The sequence below is a fragment of the Acomys russatus genome, chromosome 2, assembly GCF_903995435.1.
Source record: "Acomys russatus chromosome 2, mAcoRus1.1, whole genome shotgun sequence".
In the NCBI taxonomy this organism is placed as follows: Eukaryota; Metazoa; Chordata; class Mammalia; order Rodentia; family Muridae; genus Acomys; species Acomys russatus.
In genome coordinates, this window is record NC_067138.1 from 33,922,318 (window position 1) to 33,949,240 (window position 26,923).

At 43.7% G+C, this 26,923-nt stretch overlaps 1 protein-coding gene across 1 annotated transcript in view; it reads right to left on the minus strand.

Annotated features, from left to right (window-relative positions):
- Asph (aspartate beta-hydroxylase) overlaps positions 1 to 26,923 on the minus strand; it is a 210,404-nt gene that overhangs the window by 7,467 nt on the left and 176,014 nt on the right. Inside the window, exons 20-22 of the mRNA XM_051160059.1 lie at positions 15,436 to 15,571; positions 8,107 to 8,198; positions 7,593 to 7,726 (exon numbers count right to left, since the gene is read on the minus strand). Coding sequence (XP_051016016.1) covers positions 7,593 to 7,726; positions 8,107 to 8,198; positions 15,436 to 15,571 — 362 coding nt within the window. The remainder of the gene's footprint in view (positions 1 to 7,592; positions 7,727 to 8,106; positions 8,199 to 15,435; positions 15,572 to 26,923) is intronic.

Below are 26,923 nucleotides of genomic sequence, written 5' to 3' on the forward strand. Positions count from 1 at the left end.
AGATTAGGATGTTGCTTGCAGCTACTGCTCTGGTAGCCACCTACAGCTGCCAAATTCCCTACCATAATGATAATGAACTAAGCTACTGAACCTGTAAGCAAATCCCCAATTAAATACCTCCCTTTTTTTTAAAAGTAAGATTTGCCTTGGTCATGAAGACTTTGACTAGGACAGTGAGGGTGCCAAGTGATCTAATGCCACACCAACTAAGAAAGCAAGGAATTAAACTCAGGTCACGATAATTCAGTGTTGGTAATCTGCCTTTATGAAAATACGTAATGCTAAAATTTAAAGACAGACCTCAGGATGTATCTTCCCCAACACAGTCGCTGCTTCTCAGGTCCTATTAAGAAAAATCGTGGTTTATAAAGCTTTTGGAGATTGACCCCAGTAACTGCCACATCATTTACTACTATCACGGGGAAATGATTTCCAACTTCATAACAGTTCACTCAACAATCAGATGCTTAGGACACAGTCCATTTTCACCACAGGGACCACAGTTTCCTGTGGAGGGTAGCTACACACGTGTGCATTCTATCTACCGGAGCGTCGGGAAGAGCTGCATACTCAGCCTGTGCTGAACCGAACACTATACCGAAGCCTTTAACTTGCCAAGCTGATTAGATGTAAAATGCTATTATTCAGCATCGAACAAACCCCTGGGAAAACATCCGCCTGGTTAGAAGTGCTCCTCTTGTATTGCCGCAGAGGGGGAGGCCATCTGTGACTAAAGTCTCACTGCAGCACAAATTGAACAGGGACTAGTTTTGTGGGATAGTTCTGTGTTAGTGGGGAGGGGGAAAGTGGGAGGAAAAACTTCAGTTGTAAATTATTTAAAATTCACAGCTTTTCTAGCATGAAAACTGTACAACTTAGTGTACCTTGTCAGGTCCCCTCTTAAAACAAAGCAACAAAAAGTACTATGAATTTATGGCAGATCAAAATTTTGATTTCATAATGTAGTTATTTTAGCATGACTTTTACATAACCTCCTACTTGGAGCTTCAGGAGAGTCAGAAAAACACATCTAAAATGTTAGAAGTATGTAGTGAGAGAGTGTGTGTTTATTTGCACAGTAATATATAAAGAAAGTGAATGGCTACATGTCCCTTCACGTCTCATTGGTCACTAATGCCAATGTGCGCTTTCCTGACTCTCTGTCAGTGCTGTTCCAGGCCATGGTGCTGGTCTGCAAGAGTAATGAAGTCACAGGCACTTAGGCCAGTCACAGTGTAGTTTGGGCTGGCCTCTTATAGATATAGGATAATTCCTACACAACTTAGCCACTTCTTAGAGTCGTAATCAATGTCCACTTCCTGGTGGCTTGCTTATCTGCCAGTTCAAGTTTATTTAGCTGTGCATCAACTTTCCTTAGTGAGCTCACGTCCAGCCCTAAAGGAGGGCCTGCCACACAGGTGACCTCAGGCTCCCCAGCTGCTTCTAGCATTTGAAATGATCACCTTACAAGTATAACCCAGCAGTTCTCAATGGAAGTGTCACATGACCCTTTCACCAGGGTTCCCTAAGATAAGAAAAAAATAGATATTTACATTACGATTCATAACAGTCTCAAGATTACAGTTACAAAGGCGCAACAAAAATGATTTTATGGTTGGGGGAGGGGCCACCACAACATGAGCTGTATTAAAGGGTCGCAGCTTTAGGAAAGTTGATAACCACTGAGCTCAAGTTTTCTGGGAAGAGGAACCTTGACTGAGAAAATGCTTCCGTCTGATTTCCTGAAAGCAAGGCCATTGGGCACTTTGATGTGGCGACACACAGCAGTATTGCCAACTGGCTGTCTACCCAGATACACACTACGCGCAGGCCAAGGAGTTCTCCAAGTGTGTGCCTTTGGCGGCTCAGTTCCCTGCACGGTTGGCTGTGGGGAGAAGCAGCAGAAAACAGGAGCAAACAATAAAACGTGCTGCTTCCTTGTGCTGCAGGCCTCCGGGATGGGGTCTCCTAACCTGGGACTGCTAAGGCTTTTAGGTGTGTCTAGGAAGCCAAGATGCCGGAGTCCTGGCTTGAGGCCCTGACAGTAGCCAGCGTTACCGCTCTGCACAGGCCTAGAAAGTAGATTCCTCAGGCTTTCACACTGGCCAGTATCATAGGCTGCGTCTGAGACCCTTAGCCCTGCACGCCTAGCTCTCTGGAGCCCAAAGCCTGCAGCTTCTCTGTTTTTGGCTCCTTGCAGTATTTGATCCTAGGTCCCTCTCAGCTCTCTACCCTCTCTTGCTGTCTCTCACTCTCTGTCCTTCAGCCGCCCTTCTTTCTTCCTGCCCTGGGCCAACTCTTGAGTTTGGCTAGCTTGGCTTTCCCCAGCCTGGCTTGCTCCCAGCAATCACAGCCACTGACTGTCCTGCTTCTGCAGTCTTCTCTTGTTTCTGGTTGTGTTCCCAGCTCACCATCCATTACTAAGCATAGGCCAGGAAGGAAGAAGTCCTTTTTTATTGGACTTGACGTAATGATAGCAGGGGAAGCACGGAGGAGTGTATTCCACTCAGCTGAATTAAGCAAGGAGCCTTGCTTAGGTGGACCAGTCACACCTTTGCCTCTTAGCATCACTCACTGCTGTCCTGCTACGACAGAGCCAATGAAGTGCTCCCCTTGGTGGTGTGGGTGCTAAGGGCTGCAGGGACATCCAAAGTTCACTGAAGCTTGAGAAAGCGAAGTCTGGTACGAATTGTTTGGCTTTCAGGAGCTGGGTTAACGGGATGTGATCATCACTTAGCTTTTGAAGGCATCATCCAAACAGTGTTCCAGACAGATGGTCCTGGTAAAAAGTACTCCAGCTGGCTAAATGACAGCCCCTTTGCTCAAGACAACCATGACAGGAAAAGGGTCCAATAAGCACCACGCAGAAAATCAAACTCTTCATCCCCACTATCTTTGCTTATTTACAGGGAAGTGAACACAAGGAGTACATACAGTAAGAATATGATAAATTCATCATTAATATTAACAGTGACTTTACCAGATTTTAACAGTGCTTTGTCAGGCTTGATGCTTGCCCAGTGACCCAGGAAGAGGTGGACCCTTCATCTGTCTTGGCACAGCTATGCGCTTGGAATATAGTTCAAGTCACAATACCTAGGGTGGAGCTTACTTCCTGACTTACCTATTATTACAAAATCATATATGCTGGAAAGTTATTCTGAATTGGAGGTCTTTGCAGATGTCAAGTTTATGCTTTTGAAAATGAGATCAGCCCAGGTGGGCCCCTAAATCCAACCATGTCAGTACCAAAGGATACAGAAGAAGATACAGGGAGGAGGGCGTGAAGATAGAGGCAGAGCTTGGAGTTAGGCATCTACTAGCCGAGGTACCCCAAGGCTAAGAAGCAGTTTCAGAAAGAGGAGACAGGGGCAAATTGTCTCTTTGAGCCCTCAGAATGAATAAGCCTTGAAAAACAAAACAAAACAAAAAACCAAACCAAAACCAAACCAAAAACAAACCACCTTGATTTCACACTCTGGAAATATGGACTTGTGTTATCTTTTGTCATCTAGCAGTACATACATAAACCAGTACAGATATCACAGTGGGCGGTGTGTTTTTTTTGTAGCTTGGTCTTCTCGGATGTAGCACTGGGATTGTAATAACCCTGATTATTCGGGATTGCTGTTAGGAATGGTGTTGTTCCTCATGTGCTTAGAACCGGCTGCACCACAGCTGCATCACCGGCATTAAGAACAAACTAGTGATGCTGCCGAGGAGCAGCTGGGCAATACCTGTGAGTAACAGGATCAAAGACAACCCTCTGCATCCTGTTTCTCTGTGTCTTATAAATTATTTCCAAGGGACACACACTCTGATCTTGCAACCAGAAGGCATTTGTAAATCTGAAATGGTATTTTAAGATGTAGAAGCTCACTGTGGGAGGAGAAAACAACAGACAACAGCAATGCCATATTTTGTACTGCAGTGGTGGAGCATTTAAAGAGCTCATGCCCTGGCAGGAATCCCACACTTCAAGGGAAGCAGAAATCTAACTATTGAAACCTGGGAACTACAGAAAACAAACTGCTGTGGGTAAACTGTTCTTTTAGTAGGCCAGGTGTCAGGCTCCGAAAGGCCACTGCCTGCCACCTAGTGCAAGGAAGCCTGACTTCTTTCCCTGTGAGCTTGTTTTGACACTCGGTCAGGTACAACTGCTCACAGAACAAAACATCCAGGTTTCATCTGAAAATCTTTGTATTAGAAATCTTTACAGACTGGGCCAGGCAGTGGTGGCTCACGCCTTTAATTCCAGCACTTGGGAGGCAGAGGCAGGTGGATCTCCGTGAGTTCGAGGCCAGCCTAGACTACACAGCGAGTTCCAGCACAGCCACAGTTGTTACACAGAGAAACCCTGTCTCAAAAAAAAAAAAAAAAAAAAAAAGAAAAGAAAAGAAAGAAAAAAAAAATCTTTGCAGACTGTTTACTATTCAGTTCTCCTGATATTTATACTTTAAGCATCACACAGAGCTTTAGCTAGATCAACCTATTTCTCTTATGAAAAGCACGATTTTGCCAATGAAATACTAACCCCTTTCTAAATGCCATTAGTTAAGGATTACAGACGAGAATGCACCCCAGCCTAGGGCACTTCTGACAGCAGGGATGGAGAAGGACCACTGACAGGCAGCCACAGTGAGGAGCAAGGTTCTCTGCGCTCCCAGATCCTCTGCAGAATCAGCCCAGTGCCTGGTGATAGGCAGATGGGTGGTGAACACTTCTTAATAATGACTGTGAATTTACAAAATAGACCACCTGCAAATTACTGCTGTTAATAACTCCTTAGTGTCACATGAACGACACTGTATTTTATCTCAGCAGAAACTGATGGGCTACAAGTTACTATTCTACCCAGAGTCCTCGAAGTTAGCCGGGCGACCTCTGTTTGATGAGAACCATTCATCTAGGGGTGGTTTAAGACTCAGGGAAGGGCGTGACAATGACTTGCATCCTCTCGTGTGGCCATGAGGGACTGGAGCATGTGATGCAAAGAAACAGCTAGATGGGCAATGACAGGGAAGGTCACCAAACATCCTGAGCTCTCAGAGACTTGGTGGCCATGCCTCCAGCTCTACCCACCTGCTCCCCTGCCTGCCTGCCATAGTCAACCTTCAAAGTGATCTCTCTTCTTCCTCAGGCCTCTGAAGCGGAGGGTCAGTTCCACACTTTGCTGGCCAGGCCTAAAGGGACTTTTAATTGAGTAATTTTGCTACAAGTAGCTACAAGGAGAATAGACAAAAGCAAGGAAGAAAGGAAGGAAGGAGGGAAGAGAGGAAGGAAGAGGAGAAGGACTGAAGGGAGAAAAGAGGGCGAGAGTAAAAGACAAAACATTCATGGGAATGGTTGAAAGGCACCAGACAATTTCGAAGACACTAGTTGGTTATCAGAAAGAAGACCTTGATGTTTTTATTCTCACTGCCCCCATTCCCAGCATGAGAGACCCTGAAGCCTCGTACTTAATTTCCAAAGGCATTACAAGGCATTCTCATGGCTTCTTTTCATTTCTCTAATCACTCAGTTGTCCATCAAGCTGCCTCTCAAAGCTCCTGCCAAGCCCGACTCTCAAATCTCCATCTCCATATCTGACCTTGGTCCTGAATGCTAGGCCTTTATTTTTCCTGGTTCCAGCCAGCTCCTTGATTTCTCTCCTGTATTCCCACAGCAAAGTAAATGAAATATGTACAAACACTAGATTCATTTTCCTTTCTCTGAACCTGCCTTATATATTTCCAGTTGTCAATATGTGTCTGTCTAGGCACAAGCACCTTCCTGCCGAAGACTGGAAGTGGAGAGCCTCCTTGGCCTCCTCTTGTTCCCACACTCTGAGAGTTCCCCCGAGTCAACCCTCTCATGTCTCCTGCTTTTGCACTCACTGTTACGCTCTAGCACTCAGCCTCTACTCTTCTCTTTGGACTATTTCAGTGGCTCAGCTACTGATGGTGCTCCTGTCTCATCCCTTCTGACAACCAAGCCCGAGGGTGAACTGAGCCAATAAATTTGGTGCCAGAAGCTTTCTTCCTATGACTGGCCTCAGCCACACCCACTCCCACCTTACTTCCCACATGCTCTCTACTCTTGGATGCTGAACCACACAGAGTCCCTCAGATTTGGCGTCTTTAGTTTTATAGATGTTTCAGAATGTTTTCCTCACAGCTTTCAATACCTGTAACCCTCTTGTCTAAAAACAAATAAATAGACAAGCAAAGTACATTATCAAAACAAAGGACTACTCAAGATCCCCAAACCTTAGGTGCAAGTGACATCCTGCCCAGTTTGTAACTTTTGACTTTTGCTCCCCTTCGGCTCATGGAGAATCAGTGCTACAATCTTCCTGATCATGTATGTCTGAGAAAGGAAAGCTCCCTATGACCCATCATGGTATGGCCTATAACATTTGACTCACCCTCCATTCTGTCCCCTGTCAGAGACAATAAGGAATGCAGAAGAAGATAATATCTTAGTTTCTCATCTCTAGAAGTTTCCATTTCAACATGATCATCAGGCTAAGAGACATCAACAGCAATGACAGCTGATCAGAAGGTCCCCGGAGGCCACACTGTACACCTGGCTTGAGATGTCAAACTGTATGTCTTTATTTATGAACTGAAATCGGATCCTAGTAACTAGTATACTTTGAATAGATAAAGGGACTTCTAGGGCAAAGAAGCATCTCAGTACTTCCTCACAAAACGCAGAGCTTGTGACACTTGAGCAAGTGTGGCTTGTTCCCAAGAGGGTGAATCAGAAAAGTAGAGAGCGCAATGTGGCATCCTAACATTTACCATGGCCTTACTGATGCCAGGTGGAGGACAAGGGGCTTCTCAGGATAGTGCATGTGATAACCATACAGAGTCAGCATTATTGCCAATTTCATAAGCAAGAAAGCTGAGATTTAAGGAGATTAAGAGACTAGTCAAGGCCACACAGTGACAGACATGGGTCTGCAAGAAAGAGTCACTCACTGAACCATGCTGTCACCTCCAGAGCAAAACATAAACCCCACTGGGTAATTTCCTCAAAGAAGACTTCTTATACATATGCATAATTAACACTGTGCAGTACACAATGTAGGGAGCTTAAGGCAAGGGAACTAGCTCTGATTGCAAGGTTGTCCACTTAGAAGAAACAAGGAGGCTGGACAGGCAGATGAGTGTCTGGGGGTAAATGGCCTGCCTTGACTCTGAACGATATCTCTGCACTCTCAGGAAGCACAAAGAAGGCCACACACTAGCGTCTGGACTCAGAGCACTCCACTCCTGTCTACTGTCCACTTCAGCTACAGAGAAAGGGGCCTGGTCCCACTGAACAGAGACTTTCTTTTTTTATTTTTCTTTTAATTTTTTGAAGATTTATTTATTATGTATACAGTGTTTCACCTGCGTGTACATCTGCACATCAGAAGAGGGCACCAGATCTCAGTATAGATGGTTGTGAACCTCCATGTGGGTGCTGGGAATTGAACTCAAGACCTTTGGAAGAGCAGCCAGTGCTCTTAACCTCTGAGCCATCTCTCCAGGCCCGAACAGAGACTTTCTGTAAGGAACACCTGTTGTTGAGTGATGGGTGAAAAAGATGACAAGGAAACATACCTGGTCTCATTCGCACACCGGATCTTGCAGCCTTCCTTGGGAATCACCAACCCTAGATGCATTCGGAGTCTGCAGTTTGTGGGTCCCGTGTGTGGCCACACATGAGTGCCAGGGTGCATGATGGAATATTTGATCTGCACAGAAAGCATGACACCCAATCATCCATTTACCAAGGGGCCAAGAAGCAGCCAAATCGCTATCAGTTCATGAGAGTCTTTGTAACCCTTGGGACTTATGTTCACATCTTATTTCTTTGTAAAGGAGCCAAAAAAAAAAAAAAAAGCAAGCCCTCTTATTTTCCACAATGTGACATAACGCTCAACATTTTCCACCTTCACATTTTGACATCAACCACATGAAATTATGTTTCATTAAAAAGTGGATGGGGAAAAAAGAGACGCCCATCGTGCCAAGGGAAATAATTGTGATTTTTTTTTTTTTTTTGTAAAGGTCAGTTCTGTCTCTTTCCTGACAACAAACTGTGTTCTTCCCACCTCTGAAACACCCTGGGTACCTGTCCTCTCCTGCATCCTGTCGTCTCGGAGAACTTTTCGAGTAAAGCACAGGTCTTAGGAGCTCCTTTACAGGCATTCTCGTTTTTCCTTCCTAGAACAAAACATGATAAGACTATTGTGAGAAGTAAATCCCAGATGCCATGGTGCATCTGTGGTCTCAGCCACTCTGGAAGTTAACTGGGAGGGTCATCTGAGCCTAGGAGTTCAAGTACAAGCTGATCAACCTAGTGACCCTACTGAAGTACACACGCACACGCGCACACATGTACACGCATACACACACCTCAGAAAACAAACTGCATTAAAACTTTATCACATCCCCATTTGAAACTCATGTGCTTGTATACTCTCCTTCACTGTAGGAATGTGAAGACCGAGAGAACGACAGTTAGAAGCCACTGTCATCATAGGGCCCTTAAATGTGCAAAAGTGAGAGCGAAGAGTCAGCGATTTGGATTAGAAAAGACTGACCAGCCACTGCCGGCTTTAGAGATGGAAGCGGGACGTAAGATAAGAGCCATGGGCAGATTCTACAATCTGAAGCCCACTGAAGGATAACAACTTGGTTTTAGGCAGTGAAAACTCACTGCAGGCTTCTGAGTCATGCTTTCATGCCACTGGCTTGTGCCAATGTATTACAGCACACACTGGAAATTAATACAGCCTCTGAGAAAATACCTTTTATTCTATCCCTGTCTCAACTGCACTTCTAAGAGATAGCAAAACATATTGAGTTGAAATTTAGGGTATTTTCAATGAAGTAAGAACCTTTAAGTGTTGATAAAATGGCATTTAAATGAAGAGCATGAGGACCTTTAAGCAAAATGTTTTTTATGAGTAATTCTATCAAGAGCAGACCCTGGGGCATCATCTTCAGCATCTTCAGTATCCTGGACCATGTAAAATTCTCCCCACTCTGCTTGGGAAGAGCTGCTCAGAATGTATGCAGTACCACTAGCTCCATGGAGGAGGTAAACCATAGTTCTGTTTTTTTTTTTTTTTTTTTTTTTTTTTTTTTATGTTTTGCTTTGGTTTTTGGTTTTTGGAGACAGAGTTTCTCTATGTAGCCTTGTCTGTCCTGGACTTGCTTTGTAGACCAGACTGGCCTTGAACTCACAGAGATCCACCTACCTCTGCCTCTTGAGTGCTGGGATTAAAGGCGTGTACCACCATGCCCGGCTGTTTGTTTTGTTTTGTTTTTTAAGACAGAATTTTTGTTTTCCTATTCAAAATCCCTATAAAAGAAGCTACATCTAAAGAGGATCTCGACCTTAGTGCTAATGTACATATGATAATCTTATGCTGAGGACAAAATGAGTTCCAAGAGATACAGCTTCATAACTTTTGCCTCAGTCAAGAGGATCTCTTGGCTTAGGAAACAGCTTATACAGTGTTACTAATTCTTTGCTTCTCTTTTCAAATAATTTTGATTTACTTTTATTTCATGTGCATTGGTATGTAGGTGTCAGATGCTTTGGAACTGGATTTAAAGACAGTTGTGAGCTGCTATGTGTGTACCAAGAATTGAACCCAGGTCCTTTGGAAGAGCAGACAGTGCTCCTAACCACTGAGCCATCTCTCCAGCCCTTGCAGATGAGCTTTTTATTTCTTAATGCAGTACACTGCTAGCTGCTCTTTCTAGTTAGTAATAGCGTACCCCAATGAGCCAAACAAGCCATGTCAGTTTGAAAGAACAGCATATAAATGTATAAGCTATCATAAACATACTTTTTAGCTTTGGTGTTCCAGGGCATCTATGAGCAAGGCTTGGAGAGGGAAGGCTGGCAGGAGACCATCAGCTATGGCCTATGCTGCTACGACTGGGGCTGGGTGAAGTCAGATAGCTTGAAAAGCCACCAAAGCAGCTGGGTTTCCCTCAGCACACTGGCGAGGTCTGAACTTGTGTAACACCTGATTGGTCAGTTGTGCTAAGACGACCAAATGATTCCTGTCACCAGGGTTTTCCTGGTTGGGTCTGGGTTAGAGACCTCTAGGTGCATCAAAAGTGAGGGTCCCTAATCTCCATATGCACAACTAAAGCCGAATTGGGCGTTCAGGGATATGGTATTCAAATGACCTCAGGTCTAGCCTACGGTTGTTTGATCATAAACAGTAGCAAGCAAAGTCCACGCCACTATTCTCAGATCAGAAAAACTCTGAAACCTGACATATCTCTGGTCTCAAGATCAGGGATATAGCTGGTCTATCTCTTGTAGTCCGAAAATACAGATTCTCTCTCAGGAGAAGGTGATGCAGTCGTGGTGGCACATCCATGACTTGCAACCAGTAGTTTTAAGTATCCATGTGGGATTGAAAGGACCCACTAAGCACAACCATCCCCATTGTGCTCACCACGGTCACATGTGACGATGTATGATGTGCACTGCACCCAGGAAGGCGGGCAGGCACTCAGGTCCTTATTATACAGAGGACAAACTGACACACAGAAGGCTCACACAGTAAATGCAAGAGCAGAGAGCTGGGAATTCCAGTACAGAAGGCACGGACCCGACACCTAGGCTTTCAGATAGGCCTGTGATGCCTATGTCAGTTGTCTACATCTAGAGTTAACTGACACTCGAAGCTAGCTGGGCACGCTTGTGAGGGACTTTTGCTTAATTAGATCATTTGAAGTGGGAAGATGTATTTCCAGTCTGGGTCTTTGAGGTGGGGAGTGAGACCTTTAATTCAGATCTTTTGAGGTGGGAAGACATACTTGTAATCTGGGCCACCTTCTGCTGGAAGCCTATATCAAGGACACGGAAGAAGGAAGTTTCTCTCTGCCTGCTTGTTCATGCCCTCACTAGCAAGTCCACCCCTTTATTGGCATTAGAGCCCACTCCTTTGAGATTCTAGCTTAAATGGAAGACCAGCTGAGACATCCGGCTTCATGGACTGAGCAACCACTGAGTTCTTGGACCTTTCGTTTAGAGGCCCTCATTGTTGGACTAGATGGACTACAGCCTGTAAGTCATTCTAACCAAGCCCTCCCTCTACCTTCGGTAAGTTCTTTTATTCTACAGAACCTTGGCAACTACAGGCCTCAAGACCACCTCTTTATTGCTCATCATGAATGGATTCTTATTACCCAGCAACACTGCAGAATTGTTGTCATATATTCAATGCTCTTCTCCCTAGCTGTCACTGACAGTGGTAACTACTCTATACTCAATATAACTATTTCATTACTCATTTCAAGGAGATTCACAGCATGCCTATATGATAGAGCAAGAGAAATACATGTGGGACTGTAATTGAGGCCCATGATTTCCAAATTCTAAGCTTCAAAGCACACTTTCTCCCTTTGTTACACCACGAGTTATCAGGCAGGAGGCACTGGGTTGACTCTGTAATTGAAAAAAGAATGCCCGGCATTGGTAATGCAGTGGATTTGCTGCCATTTTCATTATCTGTCACCAAAGTTAATTCTCAACAAGTATAAACTTGGTTTCTTTGGGAAAATGGCACAGAGAAGAGACCTAGTGGGTAATGAGGATATAAAAGAATAAGGCATTGCTTGCATGTGACCTGATCAGGTCTATTCATGGAACTAGAGACCTGGGTAGATTCTTAATGTTCAAGACTCTACAGAGAAGACAACTTCCATTCTGCATGGCAACTCTGGTCAATGAATAGTGGCTGCCCAGCCCAGCAGTGTAAACTGCCTGTTGTTTCCAAGCCCTGTGCCTTAAGATACAGGTGCCCATCTCATTCTGTCCTGGGCCACAAGCAGACTGCAGAGGACCTAAGAGTCAGACATCCAGAAGTGATGGAGGATCCATCAGCACCATTTCCCCTAGGCTCTAGAACAAACGCATGTGGCATATTTCCTTTGTATTTTAGTCACGATTGACAATAATTGTTTAATATGTGAGCAAGACACACATTTAACAGTAGTCAATTAGTAATTTATTAGAGTTCTGGTGAGCAAGCACAGGGACTTGTACATTCCGAGCTAATGCTCTAGCACTGGCTCGGGCCCCTAGTGCTGCAGGAAGCCATTTTACAAAACTTATTTGTGAAGAAAATATTATTCTTTTTTTTTTTTTTGGTTTTGAATCTAGCTTTTAATAGCTGAGCCATACCATCATTTGGACAAAGTGGCAGCCTACAGAATGGGAAAAGATTATTACCAACTACGTAACTGATAGAGGGCTAATATCTAAAACATATAAAGAATTCAAGAAATTAGATATCAAGAAAGCAGCCCAATTAAAAAATGGGAGACAGCTCTAAACAAAGAATTCTCAATAGAGGAAACTGAAATGGCTGAGAACACTTAAGTTAATGATCAGTATCCTTAGCCATCAGGGAAATGCAAATTAAAGTTACTTTGAGATTCCATCTTACTCCTGTCAGAATGGCTATGATCAACAAAATAAGTGACCGCTCAGGCTGGAGAGGATGTGGAGTAAGGGGAACACTCATGTATATTGCTGAGAGTGTAAACTTCTGCAACCACTATGGAAATCAGTGTGGCAGTTCCACAGGAAGATGGGAATTGATCTGCGTCAAGGACCAGCTATTACCCAAAGGATGCTGCAGCTTACCTAGGATACAGTTGTTCAACCATGCTCATTGTAGCTTTATTCATAATAGCCAGAAATTGGAAACAATCTGTTGTTCTTCTCAACAGAAGAATAGATAAAGAAAATGTGGTACATTTACACAATAGAGTACTACTCAGCCATGAAAAAGAACGAAATCATGAAACTCCCAGATAAATGGATGGAACTAAAAAAAAAATCATCCTGAATGAGGCAACCTAGTCCCAGGAAGACAAAAATGGTATGTATTCACTTACATGTGGATATTAGCTGTCAACTCAGTGATTACCAAACTACAATCCACAAACCCACAGAGGGGATGTAAGAGGACGGGACTAGAGGGAACAGGTAGATCTGGTTAGGAAAGAGAAATAGAATAGAGATGGATGAACTGAGGCGGGCTAGAAAGGGAGGATCAAGAGGAGGCTGTGGGAGGGAAGACATGGAGTGATAGAGAAAAATAAAGGGCATTTGAAGGGTAGTATAGAAACTGAACACAGAAGAAATCCAAAACATATACAAATAATGGAGAAACAGAGTTGCAGCTGGCCATCTTGTCACCAAATGAAGCTTCCTATAGTCGAGAGTATAGGAATTGAATTGTTGGCCTAAGGGGCCCAACAGGAATCTCCAAACCAGGTCCTCTGTGTTTATACCCTGGCTTCCAGTTTAGTCTTTTTATGGAATTCCCGAATGAGCAAACGACTGGGTCTCTGATTCTTGTGCCCTTCTCTTGGGCTCTTTTCCTTCTGCTTGTTTGCCTTGCTCAACTTCAATGTGATAGTTTTTGTTTTATCTTGTTATAATTTTAAAAATGAACAAACAAAAGAAAGACTTAAAACCTAGCCACTAAAGTGAATGCAAACAACTGAACTTTCATTTATACCTGCTAGGAAGGGTGTGTGTGTGTGTGTGTGTGTGTGTGTGTGTGTGTGTGCATGTGTGCGTGTGTGTGCGCGCGCGTTGGCCTAAGGGGCCCAACAGGAATCTCCAAACCAGGTCCTCTGTGTTTATACTGGCTTCCAGTTTAGTCTTTTTATGGAATTCCCGAATGAGCAAACAACTGGGTCTCTGATTCTTGTGCCCTTCTCTTGGGCTCTTTTCCTTCTGCTTGTTTGCCTTGCTCAACTTCAATGTGATAGTTTTTGTTTTATCTTGTTATAATTTTAAAAATGAACAAACAAAAGAAAGACTTAAAACCTAGCCACTAAAGTGAATGCAAACAACTGAACTTTCATTTATACCTGCTAGGAAGGGTGTGTGTGTGTGTGTGTGTGTGTGTGTGTGTGTGTGTGTGTGTGTGCATGTGTGCGTGTGTGCGCGCGTGTGCGCGCGCGCGTGCACCCTCGCGCACATGCCCACGCACGAGCATGCTTTTATTTGGTTATAGTTTGGTGTTGTTTGGCAGGGAGGGGTGTTTTACTTTGTTCTCTTGTATTGGGGGGTTTAGTAGGTTTTAGGTTTCTGTTTGACTTTTGAGAAAAAACTTAAAAGTTGGGTAGGTAGGGAGGAGGGAATTATCTGGAAGGGCTTGAGGGAGGGGAAGAATATGATCAAAATATATTTAAATTAGAAAATTGTTTTAAATAATAAAAATATGATAAAAAGAAAAGAAAGTAGATTATTCAAAAAGGAATATAAGAGCTGAGGATAAAACTTGGTGAGACATCATTAACCTAACATGTGTGAAGTTCCTGGAACACACACATATATAACACACTTTCTCTTATTTACACACATACTCTCTCTCTCACACACACACTCTTTCTCTTACATACACACACTCTCTCTCACACATACTCTCTTATACACACACTTTCTCTTACATACACATACACTTTTTCACATATTTTCTTACACATATACTCTCATATATATACATTTTCTTGCACACATACACTCTCACATACCCTCTTACATACACACGCTCTTACACATGCTCTTTTATATACGCACACACACACACTCTCTCTCACACACACACACCCTCTCATTCATGCGCATACACTCTCTCACACACCAACACCCACACAAATACAGTTCAATACCAATCATACTATTTAAAGATTATAGAGGTATACTGGAGCTATATAAAAAAAAACCATAAATAAAAACACATTTGTTATACACACACACACACACACACACACACACACACACACACATTAAATTACTTTGATTCAAAGTGGAATTCAGGACATAAATTTAGCCTGTTTTGAATCTGGTGAAAAATAACACAGTATAGATTAAGCATCTGAAGCCACATATCATTAACCTGAGATGCCTATATTAAGAAAGAATGCAACAATTCTACTATGGTGTTTCAGCAAAAGTGTTTACCATAACAATTAAAAATCAACAGAAAGAACAATAACAAGAAGAAAGTTATCAATGAGGAGTTAGAAAACAGTCGTGACATAAGACAATGTTATCCTTTGCCGTAGCTCCACTCACGCTGACATCACTTTGGCCCACAGCATCACCTGCATTTTACGGTAGTGCATACAGCTCAGAGACACTCCTCTCTGAGACAGCGATAGACGTGGTGGGCTTTCCAGTTACACGTAGTTAACAGTGCACTCTATAACAGAGAAGACTAGGAACATTGAAATCCCTTATGTATTTATTCAAATACATATAGGTATACACACAAATACATACATGTGTTTAAAAACAGTGAGTGCTTATCAAAACTCCTAGGCAGCTGTCACCGGAAGACTCTTGTCACTTGTTTCGTCTGGTCAATGCATGAGAAAGATCATCCAGAAGTCCAGAGCTCACCTTGCTGCCACAGCGTGAACTGGCTCCAGTCCCCCTTCTCCCGGAGATTTTCATCTTCTGGCAGGAAGAGACCCTTGGCTTTATCCATCACCGTGAGGCCCTCATCGCGGATCAACTTCCAGTTTCTCTCTAAAGACTTCAAAGAAGATTTCAGTTTCACTGAGATGAAAAATGTGTCTTCCGGAATATCTCATAATGACTTTCAGTTGGTTTTTGTTTGTTTGTTTACGAAAGAAATAAAATTCTTGCTTTCATTTAGATTATTTGAATTTTTTTCAAACCTTTTCTCAAGTATATTGAGGGTGGGGGACGGGGGGGAAGGAGAGAGGAGAGGGGGAAAGGGGGAAGAGGGGACAGAGAGAAGGCATTCAGGTAGGAAGGCAGCTTATTACTGGTTAAGAGTTCTTGCTAGGTCCTCTTGCAGAGGATTAGGGTTTGGTACTCTGTACCCACAAAGTAGCTTACAACTGTCTTTAACTCTAGGTCCAGGTCATAGACATTTCAATAGAGTTCCTTACAGTGACGACATCCCCACAAGGTAAACAGTAGTTAAACTTTCAAAGGTTTTTGTAAAGTAGGCCCCACACCCGCCCCACCCCATGCAAGCAGGATGCATTATAAAGTTAATAACAAAACACACAAACACAAAATGTTTAGAATTCAGGGAGATGAACATGTCCTTGACTTATTATTTATGAGGCAGCTTTGGCCTCAGCTGGAGCTTGATATGGGCAGATTCAGTGACTGATCCTGCAGGCTCTTGTCAGCATCACACTGTCCTGTCCCTCAGAGGCAGGGATGCTGGAGTGGGGGTGGAAGGGTGGGTGGGCTGGGGGGGGGGGCGTGTGAAGAATCAGGGATCAGGCACAACACATTAAGCCTGGCAGTGGAAGTGGCAGCACAAACAACAACATTTCAATGCACAATGTGAGTCAGCGAGTGCCTCCTGAAAATGGAGCAAAGAGTATTCTATCAAACATTTAAAACAAGACTACTGTTGGGTAAAAAGAAGCACAAGATAGATTGAAAGTGTTTTGCTGTTGCTTTGGTTTTTACCAACCAATATTGCATGGATTTATGCAGGATGACTGCACAGATAGGAGATTGCAAAAACCAGACATTTTCAGATTTGTGCAGGAGCTATGCCGGCCCAGCATGAAGCCGCTACCTCATACATAATTTCCAAATTGCCTCAAGTCTTTCCCCATATAATATGCACTGAAATTTGGTATGTATACAGGTTGTAACCTACTCTGGGAACAAGTGGGTAGTCTCAGCCAGTCACCCAATGCCAATGGTTAAAACCAAGTTCAAAGAGGACAGACCCAAGCTGCAACCAATACGGCTGCTTTACTTTGCTTACATTTTTTAAACATTCACTTGCTTTTCTCTGGCTAGAAATACAGTTTGTTGCCAGGGTAGGGAATTCTGAGGAACTGGATACTGACTGCTCTCTGATTCTGCAATCACAAGTAAGGCCAATTAAGATCTGTAAGGCTAGATTTGTCACCCGCTCGTTTATAACCAGGGAACAGTTTTCTATCACGTGAAAACACGAGGCCTCTTAAAATACTGCAGGGCAAGAGACTTTGCCCAGAGAATGCTTTGGTGATTCTGTTTCTGTGAAACTAATCATCCCCTTCCTCCACCCTGTGCCTTTCCACCTCCTGTGGAGTGGTGCCTATCACTCGTCCCTGTTGAGCACGGTCCAACAACCACACTCTCTGTTTAACTCATCCCAAGCCGGCAGTTTATAGCTAGTAAGTCAAAGAGCATGTTTCAATAAAGGGAGGCTCAGAAGACCTGGCTGTGTTAGGGCCCCAGAGTGAGAGGATTAGACAATTTTGTTTAGAATTTCGAGATTATGGAAAAGAAGAAAGAGTGTGCCCCAGGACTTTGCAGCCCGCTCATCCTAAAGCGCCAAACTCCTCGGTGTCGGTGTAGCTTGTTGAAGTAGCGAGATAAATCTGTTAGAGTCTTGTGAGCCTGTCATACAGAGAGGGAGAGAATTACCTCTCTAGCACATGAAATTACTTCCCAAATGATGTTACTGGAGCCTTATAAGGGCAAGCTTGTTCTCTCCCCTGCCCCCAGTGTTTTAGAAAGTCCCTTGATTTCTTTTGAAAGCTGATTTTTAAGGGCATAGTTGGGAACAGCTGATCTTTTGTTACTAAAATAGGGCACAAAGTCCTAGGAGAAAATGTGAAAGTGATTGCATCACTCAATATAATCTACATTTTCTACTTAAGAACAGGCTGTCTTTTTTATATAAAATGTCAGTCCTGCACCTTTCACCCTTAGGTTCCCTGAGAAATGTTGCCAAGGTACTTTTCCATGGCAGTAGTGATTTTCTGTGTGTGTGTGTGTGCACACGCGTGCATGTGTTTACATAATCACTTTTACTTTTACTGGTGTGGTTGGGGGCACATACATCACGGCAGATTACAAGAGAATTTGAAGGAGTCACCTCTCCAACCATGCAGGTCTTGGAAATCAAATTCAAGTAGCAGGCTTGGCAGCAATCACCTTTACGTAATGAGCCATGTAGCCTACCTGGATTTTTGTTTTAAAGCCCCCGCCCCCTTTTCCCTCGTGTGTGGCAGTTGAACTGGGTGACAGCTGAAGTCCAGACAGCACAAAGCAATGCAGAGGGGTCCTAAACTGATTCTAAACACATGTGCGAAAATGTCACACACATTGCCCATCTTGCTTGCTATGGCTGATCTTGGTTGTCAACTTTAATGGGCTAAGAGGCACCTAGCCAACCAGTGTAGCATACTTCTAGGGGCATCTGTGGTGATACTTCCAAAGATGAGTGGCATGAAGGCTGGAGAGGAGGGTGATGGGGGTGGTGGGGGAGAAAAGCCACCCTGACCGTGGGTGCTATCACCAAATCAGCTGGGAGCCTGGATGGAACTGAAAGCGGGACACCGGCATGCGATGGGTGCTAGGCCTTCCTTAGACTCTACTACTTTTTAGTGTGTGAGATGTGCTTTTCCTGCCACCACTGTCAGAGGACCTCAGATCCCAGCCTTTGAGTTCATAGACACCCCCCCCCAATGCCTCCCACCACATCTGCATCTTTTTGTTCTCCCAGCTTCTAACACTGAGTAGTAGCCACTGCTTTCCCCAGCTCCCCAGCCCTCAGCCATCAGCCATGACACCCCCCGGGCTCTGGCCATCTAATAAATCACGCTCTAACCCTATGTATTTTGGTTCTCCTCCTTTACAGGCTAGTATGACTGACCAAGGGCTACAGAGTGTTCCATTGTAAAATGCTAACTTGCTCCTTCCTCTTTTGAGTTCAGCCCTCTGTCATAGAAACTAACAGCTGAAAGGATCTCTACTGTTGCTCTAGGGGGAAGCCATTCCCCTCAGGAAACAGAAAATGACTCTGTTAGTGGTTATTAAGCTCACAGCCCACAGGCCTGTGGCCAGCAGAGCTACTGGTGTGTGTGTGTGTGTGTGTGTGTGTGTGTGTGTGTGTGTGTGTGTGTGTGTGTGTGTGTGTACAGCCACTCTTTTGTCGTCCACCCCTGGCCCCTCAAGCATTTCTAAGGCACCTATGGAAAGAAAGAGGGTCACATCTTGGCACAGAAACTGTACTGCAGTGGGCATTCGCATGTGCTCCCCGAAAGCTCTCAGAAATTGGGGTTCTCACAGGCTCCCGTGCGTAGAAGTTCACACCAGCACCTGTCAGGAGAAGCTACAGCCTGGTGGTCAGGTGGCTTGCTCTGCACCATCCAGTGAAAGCAACTCAAAGGCAGCTCCCACCTGTGACAAGTGTCAGAGCTAAGTGAGCCATATGATGGCACTGGTAAGTCTGGAGCACACAAAGGGAAACTCAGGGGCACACTGTGTGCAACATTGTAAATTTTGATGGAAATATCATTTAACCGCATTAGTGACTCTATGGGAGGTGTCATCCTTCGAATAACACAACAGGGTCTCTAGGAAGAACTGTGGGAAGGGCCTGAAAATATTTTTAACTATATACTAAGAACAAAAAAATGTATACAAACCTAATTGCACTGAAGGCACATGTGTGTGAGGTGTGGGTGTGTGTGCGTGTGTTCATGTGCACTAGTCAGTTTTGCTGGTACAGTGCATATCACTGACCAGGTGCTCATGAACAAGAGAAATCTAGCATTTTACTTCTAGGCACTCAAGTTCCTGACCAAGGAATTGGAAGATTTGGTGTCTGTCGAAGAGCTACTTCCGAGTGGTGTTTCATCATAAAAGCTCACTATGACTGAGCAGGATACGGCAGGAGAATCATAAGTGGCCAGCTTCACAATCCCATCTCCTCTCAGAGGTCCCACATCTGAATGCCTTCACCATGGGAGTCAGGGCTTCAACAGAAGGACATGGCAGGGACACAGCATCCAGACCACAGCAGAGTGTGTGTGTGTGCGTGCATGTGTGGTGTGTGTGTGTGATGTGTTTGTGTGTGTATGTGTTTGTGTGGTGTGTGTATGTGTGTGTGGTGTGTGTCTGTGTGTGTGGTGTGTGTCTGTGTGTGATGTGTGTGAGTAGGAGAGTAAAAGAAACAATATTCATTTTCTCCACAGTTGTCTGAGCTTCATGGAATGCCTTTTTTCTTTTCTTTTCTTTTTTTTTTTTTTTAAATTATAGCAGAACAACCCCCACCCTCACTCCTACCCGCGACACTGAGTGCGCAATGCCTACACACCTTTTTCAAGGCTTCACTTGAAATATGAGCTCTTTGACCCTGAATGCATCCATTTGATAAAACTCAAAAGAGAAATAAGTCATCTGTGTATCTGGGCCGGCTTCTAGGAAGCCAGCACCTTTGGACACATGTTGCTTCTTGTGGCTCCACAGGGCTTTGAACACAGGGGACTGTCATTACAGAGCTACATGGTTTCAGAAACCTCTGCCCTCCACCCGCTGTATTCATCTCTTTCACTGTCTACAAATAGCCTTTGAATCTCAAGCACTTCTAATTGCCGAACAAGCCAGGTTTGCCTCCACCAAGAGGGCTGGCCTGTCACAGCAGCGTCCTCATCTGCCCCCGGAGCCCGCCTTCTCCACCCACCTACATCCAATTGTTTTCAAGTCCTTTCTTTACAGACCTTCAAACCTGACTTCTGCAAAGCCTTTCTTTTGAAGCTGCAGTAACAGCTCAGTGACATAAACCATGGATTACATTCCTTAGAGCTCCTCTCCCCCAAACTGTTCTTTAGAAGACAAACTGAAGCCAAATTCATTTTCACTACTCTCTTTACTAACTTGTCTCTTAACGTAAACAAAACTGTGTTTGCGAAGTAGCCAACCATTGCAACGGGTCTTACAATGAACACAATGCTCTCTCACCATTCTTCCTCAACCCTGGCCCCACTCACAGCTTTTAAATGTTTCTTTGCCTGCTTATCTCTAAATAAGATGTGTATATTACTGTTGTTTTTTTTTTTTTTTAATGAATTACAGATACCATGACTCACCTATGAGGAAAAGTTAGCAACTTAAAATTTGATGGCTTTCTCTTTCCAATGTTGGTGATCATTAGTTTCACAAATCTATCAGAGTCCCATCAGATTTTATAATATTGTGACAATGAAGCATCAGTCATACTTGAGTTACAGTGATCACACTTCATTTCTCATGTAGCTGTTAGACATTCTGGCCCCTTTGGTGGCTTAGTTTTCTACAAAGTGCAACTGATTTCTTCATTGCCTCTGAAAAAAGGTTACTCTATAAGATCTCCCAGTGCCCCAGGTTGAGCGCGCCTACTCCAAACACCTGAAATCCCAAATGCTTCAAATTCTGGAGCTTTGTGAGCAGTGACAAGTAGAAAATAACATACCACAAAATTTTGTTTCGTGTACAAAATTATGCAAAAATATTATATGAAGTTAGTTTCAGCCTACGGGAACAAAGCACATCAGAAGGGAAGTCTGCTCCTAGCAGGTCCCCATCAGCAGAGCTCTCACTATTAATAACCCCCAAAGCTGACTCTGAAATACTTCTATCCCCAGGCATGTTAGGTGCAGGATTCTACATTTCATCAAAAAACCTCATAGAATTTGTTTATCCTTTTCTGAGGTAATAACCCCACAGGCCACCTGCATGGCGTGACCCACACCAGCTGCTGCCGGGGCCCCGTGACATGGCTTGACCTGGACCTAGGATTGGGATGCCCATTATTCCTAGACTACTTACATACCACAGGTAAAACTACATGCCTAAAAATATCGAGAGTGTGTTTACCCTTGATCAAAACTTAGGCTCTATGCAGTAAGTATTTATTTAGCACATTTTCTTAGGTAACTAAACTTTTCTTTTTTATAGTTTTTCTTATTAACCAACTTTATTAGAACCTCACTTTTATCCTGAATTATTCAATGGACAAAGCCTAAGTAGACTCAGTGTGTGCAATACAACAGCAACAGATTTTATTTTTGTGTATTTTGTGAAGATTATGAGGTCCACACTCAGAACCGTGACCACATCTGTTGCGGCTAAGGTTGAAATCTGGCATTACCAGGAAGCCCTGAGATTGGTGCAAAATGGCAGCCTCCCTTTGTCATGGAAGCTTCCTCTTCTCTCCCCGGACCCCATACCCACTACCTGTAGACCTTTGGGAACTTACAGGCCCAACTCCCTATGTCAGGCAGAACCTGTTCAACAAGCACTTGGGGTTCCACCCTATGCTAGTGAGGCATCTCAGTATAGCCTAGCCCCTCAGCCAATGGCCATCCTGGATTTTCCTACTCCCACCCCCAAAGTTCTATATATTCCTCTCATCCCTGGAATAAAGTTGGTCGGCTTCCCCGCAGCCAATGCCAGAAGTTCATTTCCATCCTGTTCACAGTCCTCACCTCTGCTCCTTTTGTCCTAGGGGACCGATGGCCATGATCCCTGGAGGGCCAGAGAGAGCCCCAATACACATCCATCACCACCCATGCTGCATGCTACATGCATCGAGATGCACCTCTTGTATTGGGCCAATATCTCCCCCATTCGCTCCCGCTTTTTAGCTCATGACAACCACGGTGCCGTTCTTTGAGACTTTAAGTCTGACTTTGTTAGATTTCACATATAAGTATGATCACACAGGATTTCCTTTTCTGTCTGACATAAATCCTTCAGGATTACTGATGTTGTTGCAATGAAAATGGCTCCTTTTTGAAAGGCCAAAGAGTATCCTCCTGGGAATATGTACCATGTTCTTTATCCATGTTCCTGCTGGTGCATACACAGAACACTGTCATATGTTGGAATATTATGAATAATGCTACAATAGATCAGGGTAGGAGTTGGGGGTGAGCTCAAATTCTGATATCACTTTCCCTAGATACGTATGTACATATATATTCACATATCCATACATATATATACACACACATTCACATATACATACATATGTATACATATACATATATACATATATGCACACACACATATCCAATTGCTGGGCCATATCATAATGCTATTAGTTGTTTAGTGAAAAGTCTCCCACTATTTTGCATAATGGCTGTACTAACTTATAGTCCCACCTTCGATGCCTGGGAGTGTTCTTTCCTCCACATCCTTGTCAGCCCTTCTTTCCTGGTATTTATCGGGCATGATGTGACATCTCGCCATGGTTTTGATTTGTATCTCCTTGACTGATGATACTGGCCATTTTTCACACACCCCTTGGTCATTTGGACACATTCTTTGGGAAAATGACCTAGTCATTTTAAATCAGAATATTTGCCTTTGAGATGCATGAGTCCTCATATATTGTAAATACGATATCTTAATTAGACATTCATTTGCAAATACGATTTTTGAATTCTGTAGGTTGCCTGTTCATTTTATTGATTGTTTCCACTGCACGGAAGCACAATGCAATCACAATGGTCTATTTTTGACTTTTGGGGGGCTTGTAATTTTTGAAGGCATGCCAGGGAATCGTTGCTAAGACCAGTGTCTTTTTATAACTTTAAAAGCATCCCTGCCTTATGCTGTTTTAAGCGTTACTCTTGGGCACCTGATGCCTTTTTGACCTCTTCTCCACCCCTCTCCCTCTCCTTCTCTTCCTCCCCTCTCCCTTCTCCACTCTCTTCCTCTCTTTCTCAGACTGACAGCTTACGTTGCAAATTTGATTCTGCCACCTGTCAGCTATGTGGGCAACTTATTTATCAACTTGCCTAGGCTCCTCATTTTAAAAGCTTTCATCAAAAGTGTCTGAGAGGAATAGGGGGAGGGGCAACTAACACTAAAGGCCTTTTGAAAAGCCACATGGAAGCCCACTATTCTGTCTTCTCAATGGTCCACACATGACCTGTCTTCTGAACCTCTGGGTTCTATCTATGGACTTAAATCCCATGGTCTGAGAAGGGCTCCAGGTAGACTGGGTCAGTGCCCTCCTCGCGGCCTAGTTTTTGTTGTTGTTGTTTGTTTGTTTGTTTTTATTTACTTGCCTTTGTAAAGGTTTTGTCTTCAAATACCATCACATTTTGAGATATTTTTGGTTGGCACTTCAACAGGTGAATTGGGGAGAGATATGATTCAGCCATCACAGTAAGACATGTTCAAGTTAGAATTCTTCTAGCTGAGAAAGCGAACAGCAGACAGCAGGTCCTGGATAACCCTGCATCAACAAGAGGAGGAGCACAGCAGACAGCAGGTCCTGGATAACCCTACATCAACAAGAGGAGGAGGGAATGTACACAAATAAAAGTCATGGCGAAAGGGGGGAACCGGTAGAATTTGCAGGATGTGTGGATGCACACCTTTAATACCACCATTGCAAAGGTAGAAGCAGGCATGTTTCTGAGTTCTAGGCCAGCCTGAACTATGGAGTGAAACCCTTCTCTAGAAAAAAAGAAAAGATTGTGTCTTTCATTCTGTAGAGAAACATAATGCAAAAATTGACAGGGCTCAGAGTAATCTAAATAGGATGTTCTGGGTGATTAGTGCTTTGGAAAAACTGAGACTACAGATAGGCCGCTGAGAAAGTTCTGGTGTTATCAGGGACCGTGACAGGTTCTGGTAGTAAATTATATGAAGGGGCGTAGTCAAATGGGTGTGGTCAAAGGGGTACTAGGCAACATCTCTGCATTTAACTGGAGTTAAAATGAACCGATAACCATTGTGTGTCCATATATTATATGCCAAATCTTACTTAGCTTCCTAGGAATATGCTTAGGGTTTATAGTAGGAATTATATATCTTATTTAGGAAGGGGGATTATTTTATTTTATTTTAGGAGCTATATACATTTTTTTGAGATAAAATCGATTGTCTTTAATTTTAGCATGCTAAGTCATGTGCAGTAATGTGTCCAGCTTTAGAAACAGCATCAACACAGAGGCATCGACCCCTGAGTTAGGGAGATACAGCTGAGGTACTAGAACAGGGCACAGGCCACAGCAAGTATAGCCCCACAGCAAATTGTCTGTATAATAACTGTAATAAAACATCTACAGATCAAAGGAACAATTTCTCACTGGCCTTAATGCATTCTGATCAGTTCTCTATGCTTCCTCATTTCTTATTGTGAAAATAAAACAAGACCAGACAAATGAAAGCAGCAGAAGCTATTTATTCTGACCTTGAAGGGAGTTGGCCTTGGCCGCCCATGTTTGTTTGTTTGTTTTTTTTTTTTTTTTTTGAGGGGGGGGGTGGTCAATGGAGGACTGTGGAAGATCTGACAAGCTAGGTGTTTGCTGGGGGTAAGCTTAAGTGCCTTCTTGGCTTTTTGTGTTACATAGAATCATGAACAAAACCCAGGGGAAAGGTATCATTTGTGAATCAGATCCCTGCTGTTTGAGCTAATGTGAAAGAAGTCACCACCATGCAGGCTTTTGCTGGCCTTAGGGCCACAGCTATGTTGTTGTTGGGCTTAGTCTTTGGGCCTTTGTGTTTGCCTGAAGAAGTATCCCAAGCGGAGGGCTTCAGGGACTGCATAGGCAAATGAGACACACAACCATATGTGCAGGCTGACATGCACTAAGACATTGATCTGCACATATGGATACAAGCCACAGGCCAAGAAGCTCTGGGTTCAGTATGTTTTAAACCGGAAATGGAAAATCAACTATAGACAATCATTCTGAAATATCAAATGCTGCACCGTGAGTTCCTCAAAAGCGTTGGCAATAAAGCCATATTTTCCCCCATGTTGACAAACATTGAAAATTCACTTATTTTACTTTGAGGAAGAAAAACAGCCTTTCAGCTTAAAATAACTCAAAGATAATGCAATATTTTGTTCTTTGCCATACTTGGTTTATAGATGATGATCTTAAAGAGGCCCTTAGAAGCAGCTGGCTGAAAAGAACAGATTCCTAACCTGGGCCTACAAGCTAACAGAAGGCAGGATGAGAGCCAAGCTGCCTCCTTTATAGTGGGCACATAGGCATGTAAACCACTCAAGAAGTGTCTCTCTAAAGCTAATGGCAGGACTCTGAGGATAAACTTGGAGACACTGGACCCTCATTCTGAGGTTATTAGGAGCTATGGCTGAGCCTAGTGCCTTGTGACATTTGGGGGCAGGCCTTATAAAAGTCTCGACCCAGTGCTGGCATCTAACCTGCACACAGGGACATCTGAGGTGGTGGGTTCCCTCATGTTGTGTTTTGAATCTGAACAAAACCTTGAAATAGGGGAAGAACTGATGCAGTTATTTTAAATGTAGAGATAAAACAGTCTTGGCTGAACGCAGTTCCTTCCCCAGAGTGCCAGAGCAGAGAGCAAACACTTATCTGCGTCTAACAGTGAGGCTCCCTCCTCCTGCAAGGTTCGCCTTTAAGCACACAACTCTCGGTCAGTCAACTCTTCTTTGTTCTATCACCATTTTCAGTGATGATATCACTGTGGTCCAGGAAGTTCTGAACTGTGGCTTAAAACAGCAAGATTAAACTATAACGTGACTCTTAAGGAATTGCCTCCGATGCTTCTCTGCAGCTCAGCACTCGTTTGTATGTAAAGTTGCCAATCCTCTTAATTTGTAGCTTAATTCCACCATAAATGTGACCTTTTTTGCTTCCTTGGTCCATTTCATTTCACACCAAGTTCAAGTTCATTGAAAACATTCAGATATTTAATCACAGAGAGAGGCAGGTTGAAGCCCTAACACTAATTACTGGGTAATTCCTCTTTTTTGTCCAGGTCAAGCCATTCACACACAATGGGCTCCTTTAAAAGAGCAGCATCTAATGGAACCAGACGGAGTGCCATTCTAATCCGCCATTCCTGTGCACTCTGTCACGGCGCTGCCATAGCACTGCTGGGAACTTCTCCTGGCTGAAACCAAACCACAGTGGGAAGAAAGGCAAACTTCCACCACAAGCTGTTTGCTGACACCTCAGAGCGTTGTCCGGCCTGAGAAGCTCAGAGAAGAACGCAAGACTTTTTCTTTTCTCCTACTGCTGAGTGCAAGGAGGGAGGTATCGAGAAAAGGAAAAAAACCAGAGGGCGCTTTGACCTCCAGCTTCTGGGGTGCTGCTCTTGGTGGCTGTGGTCCGAATGGGCG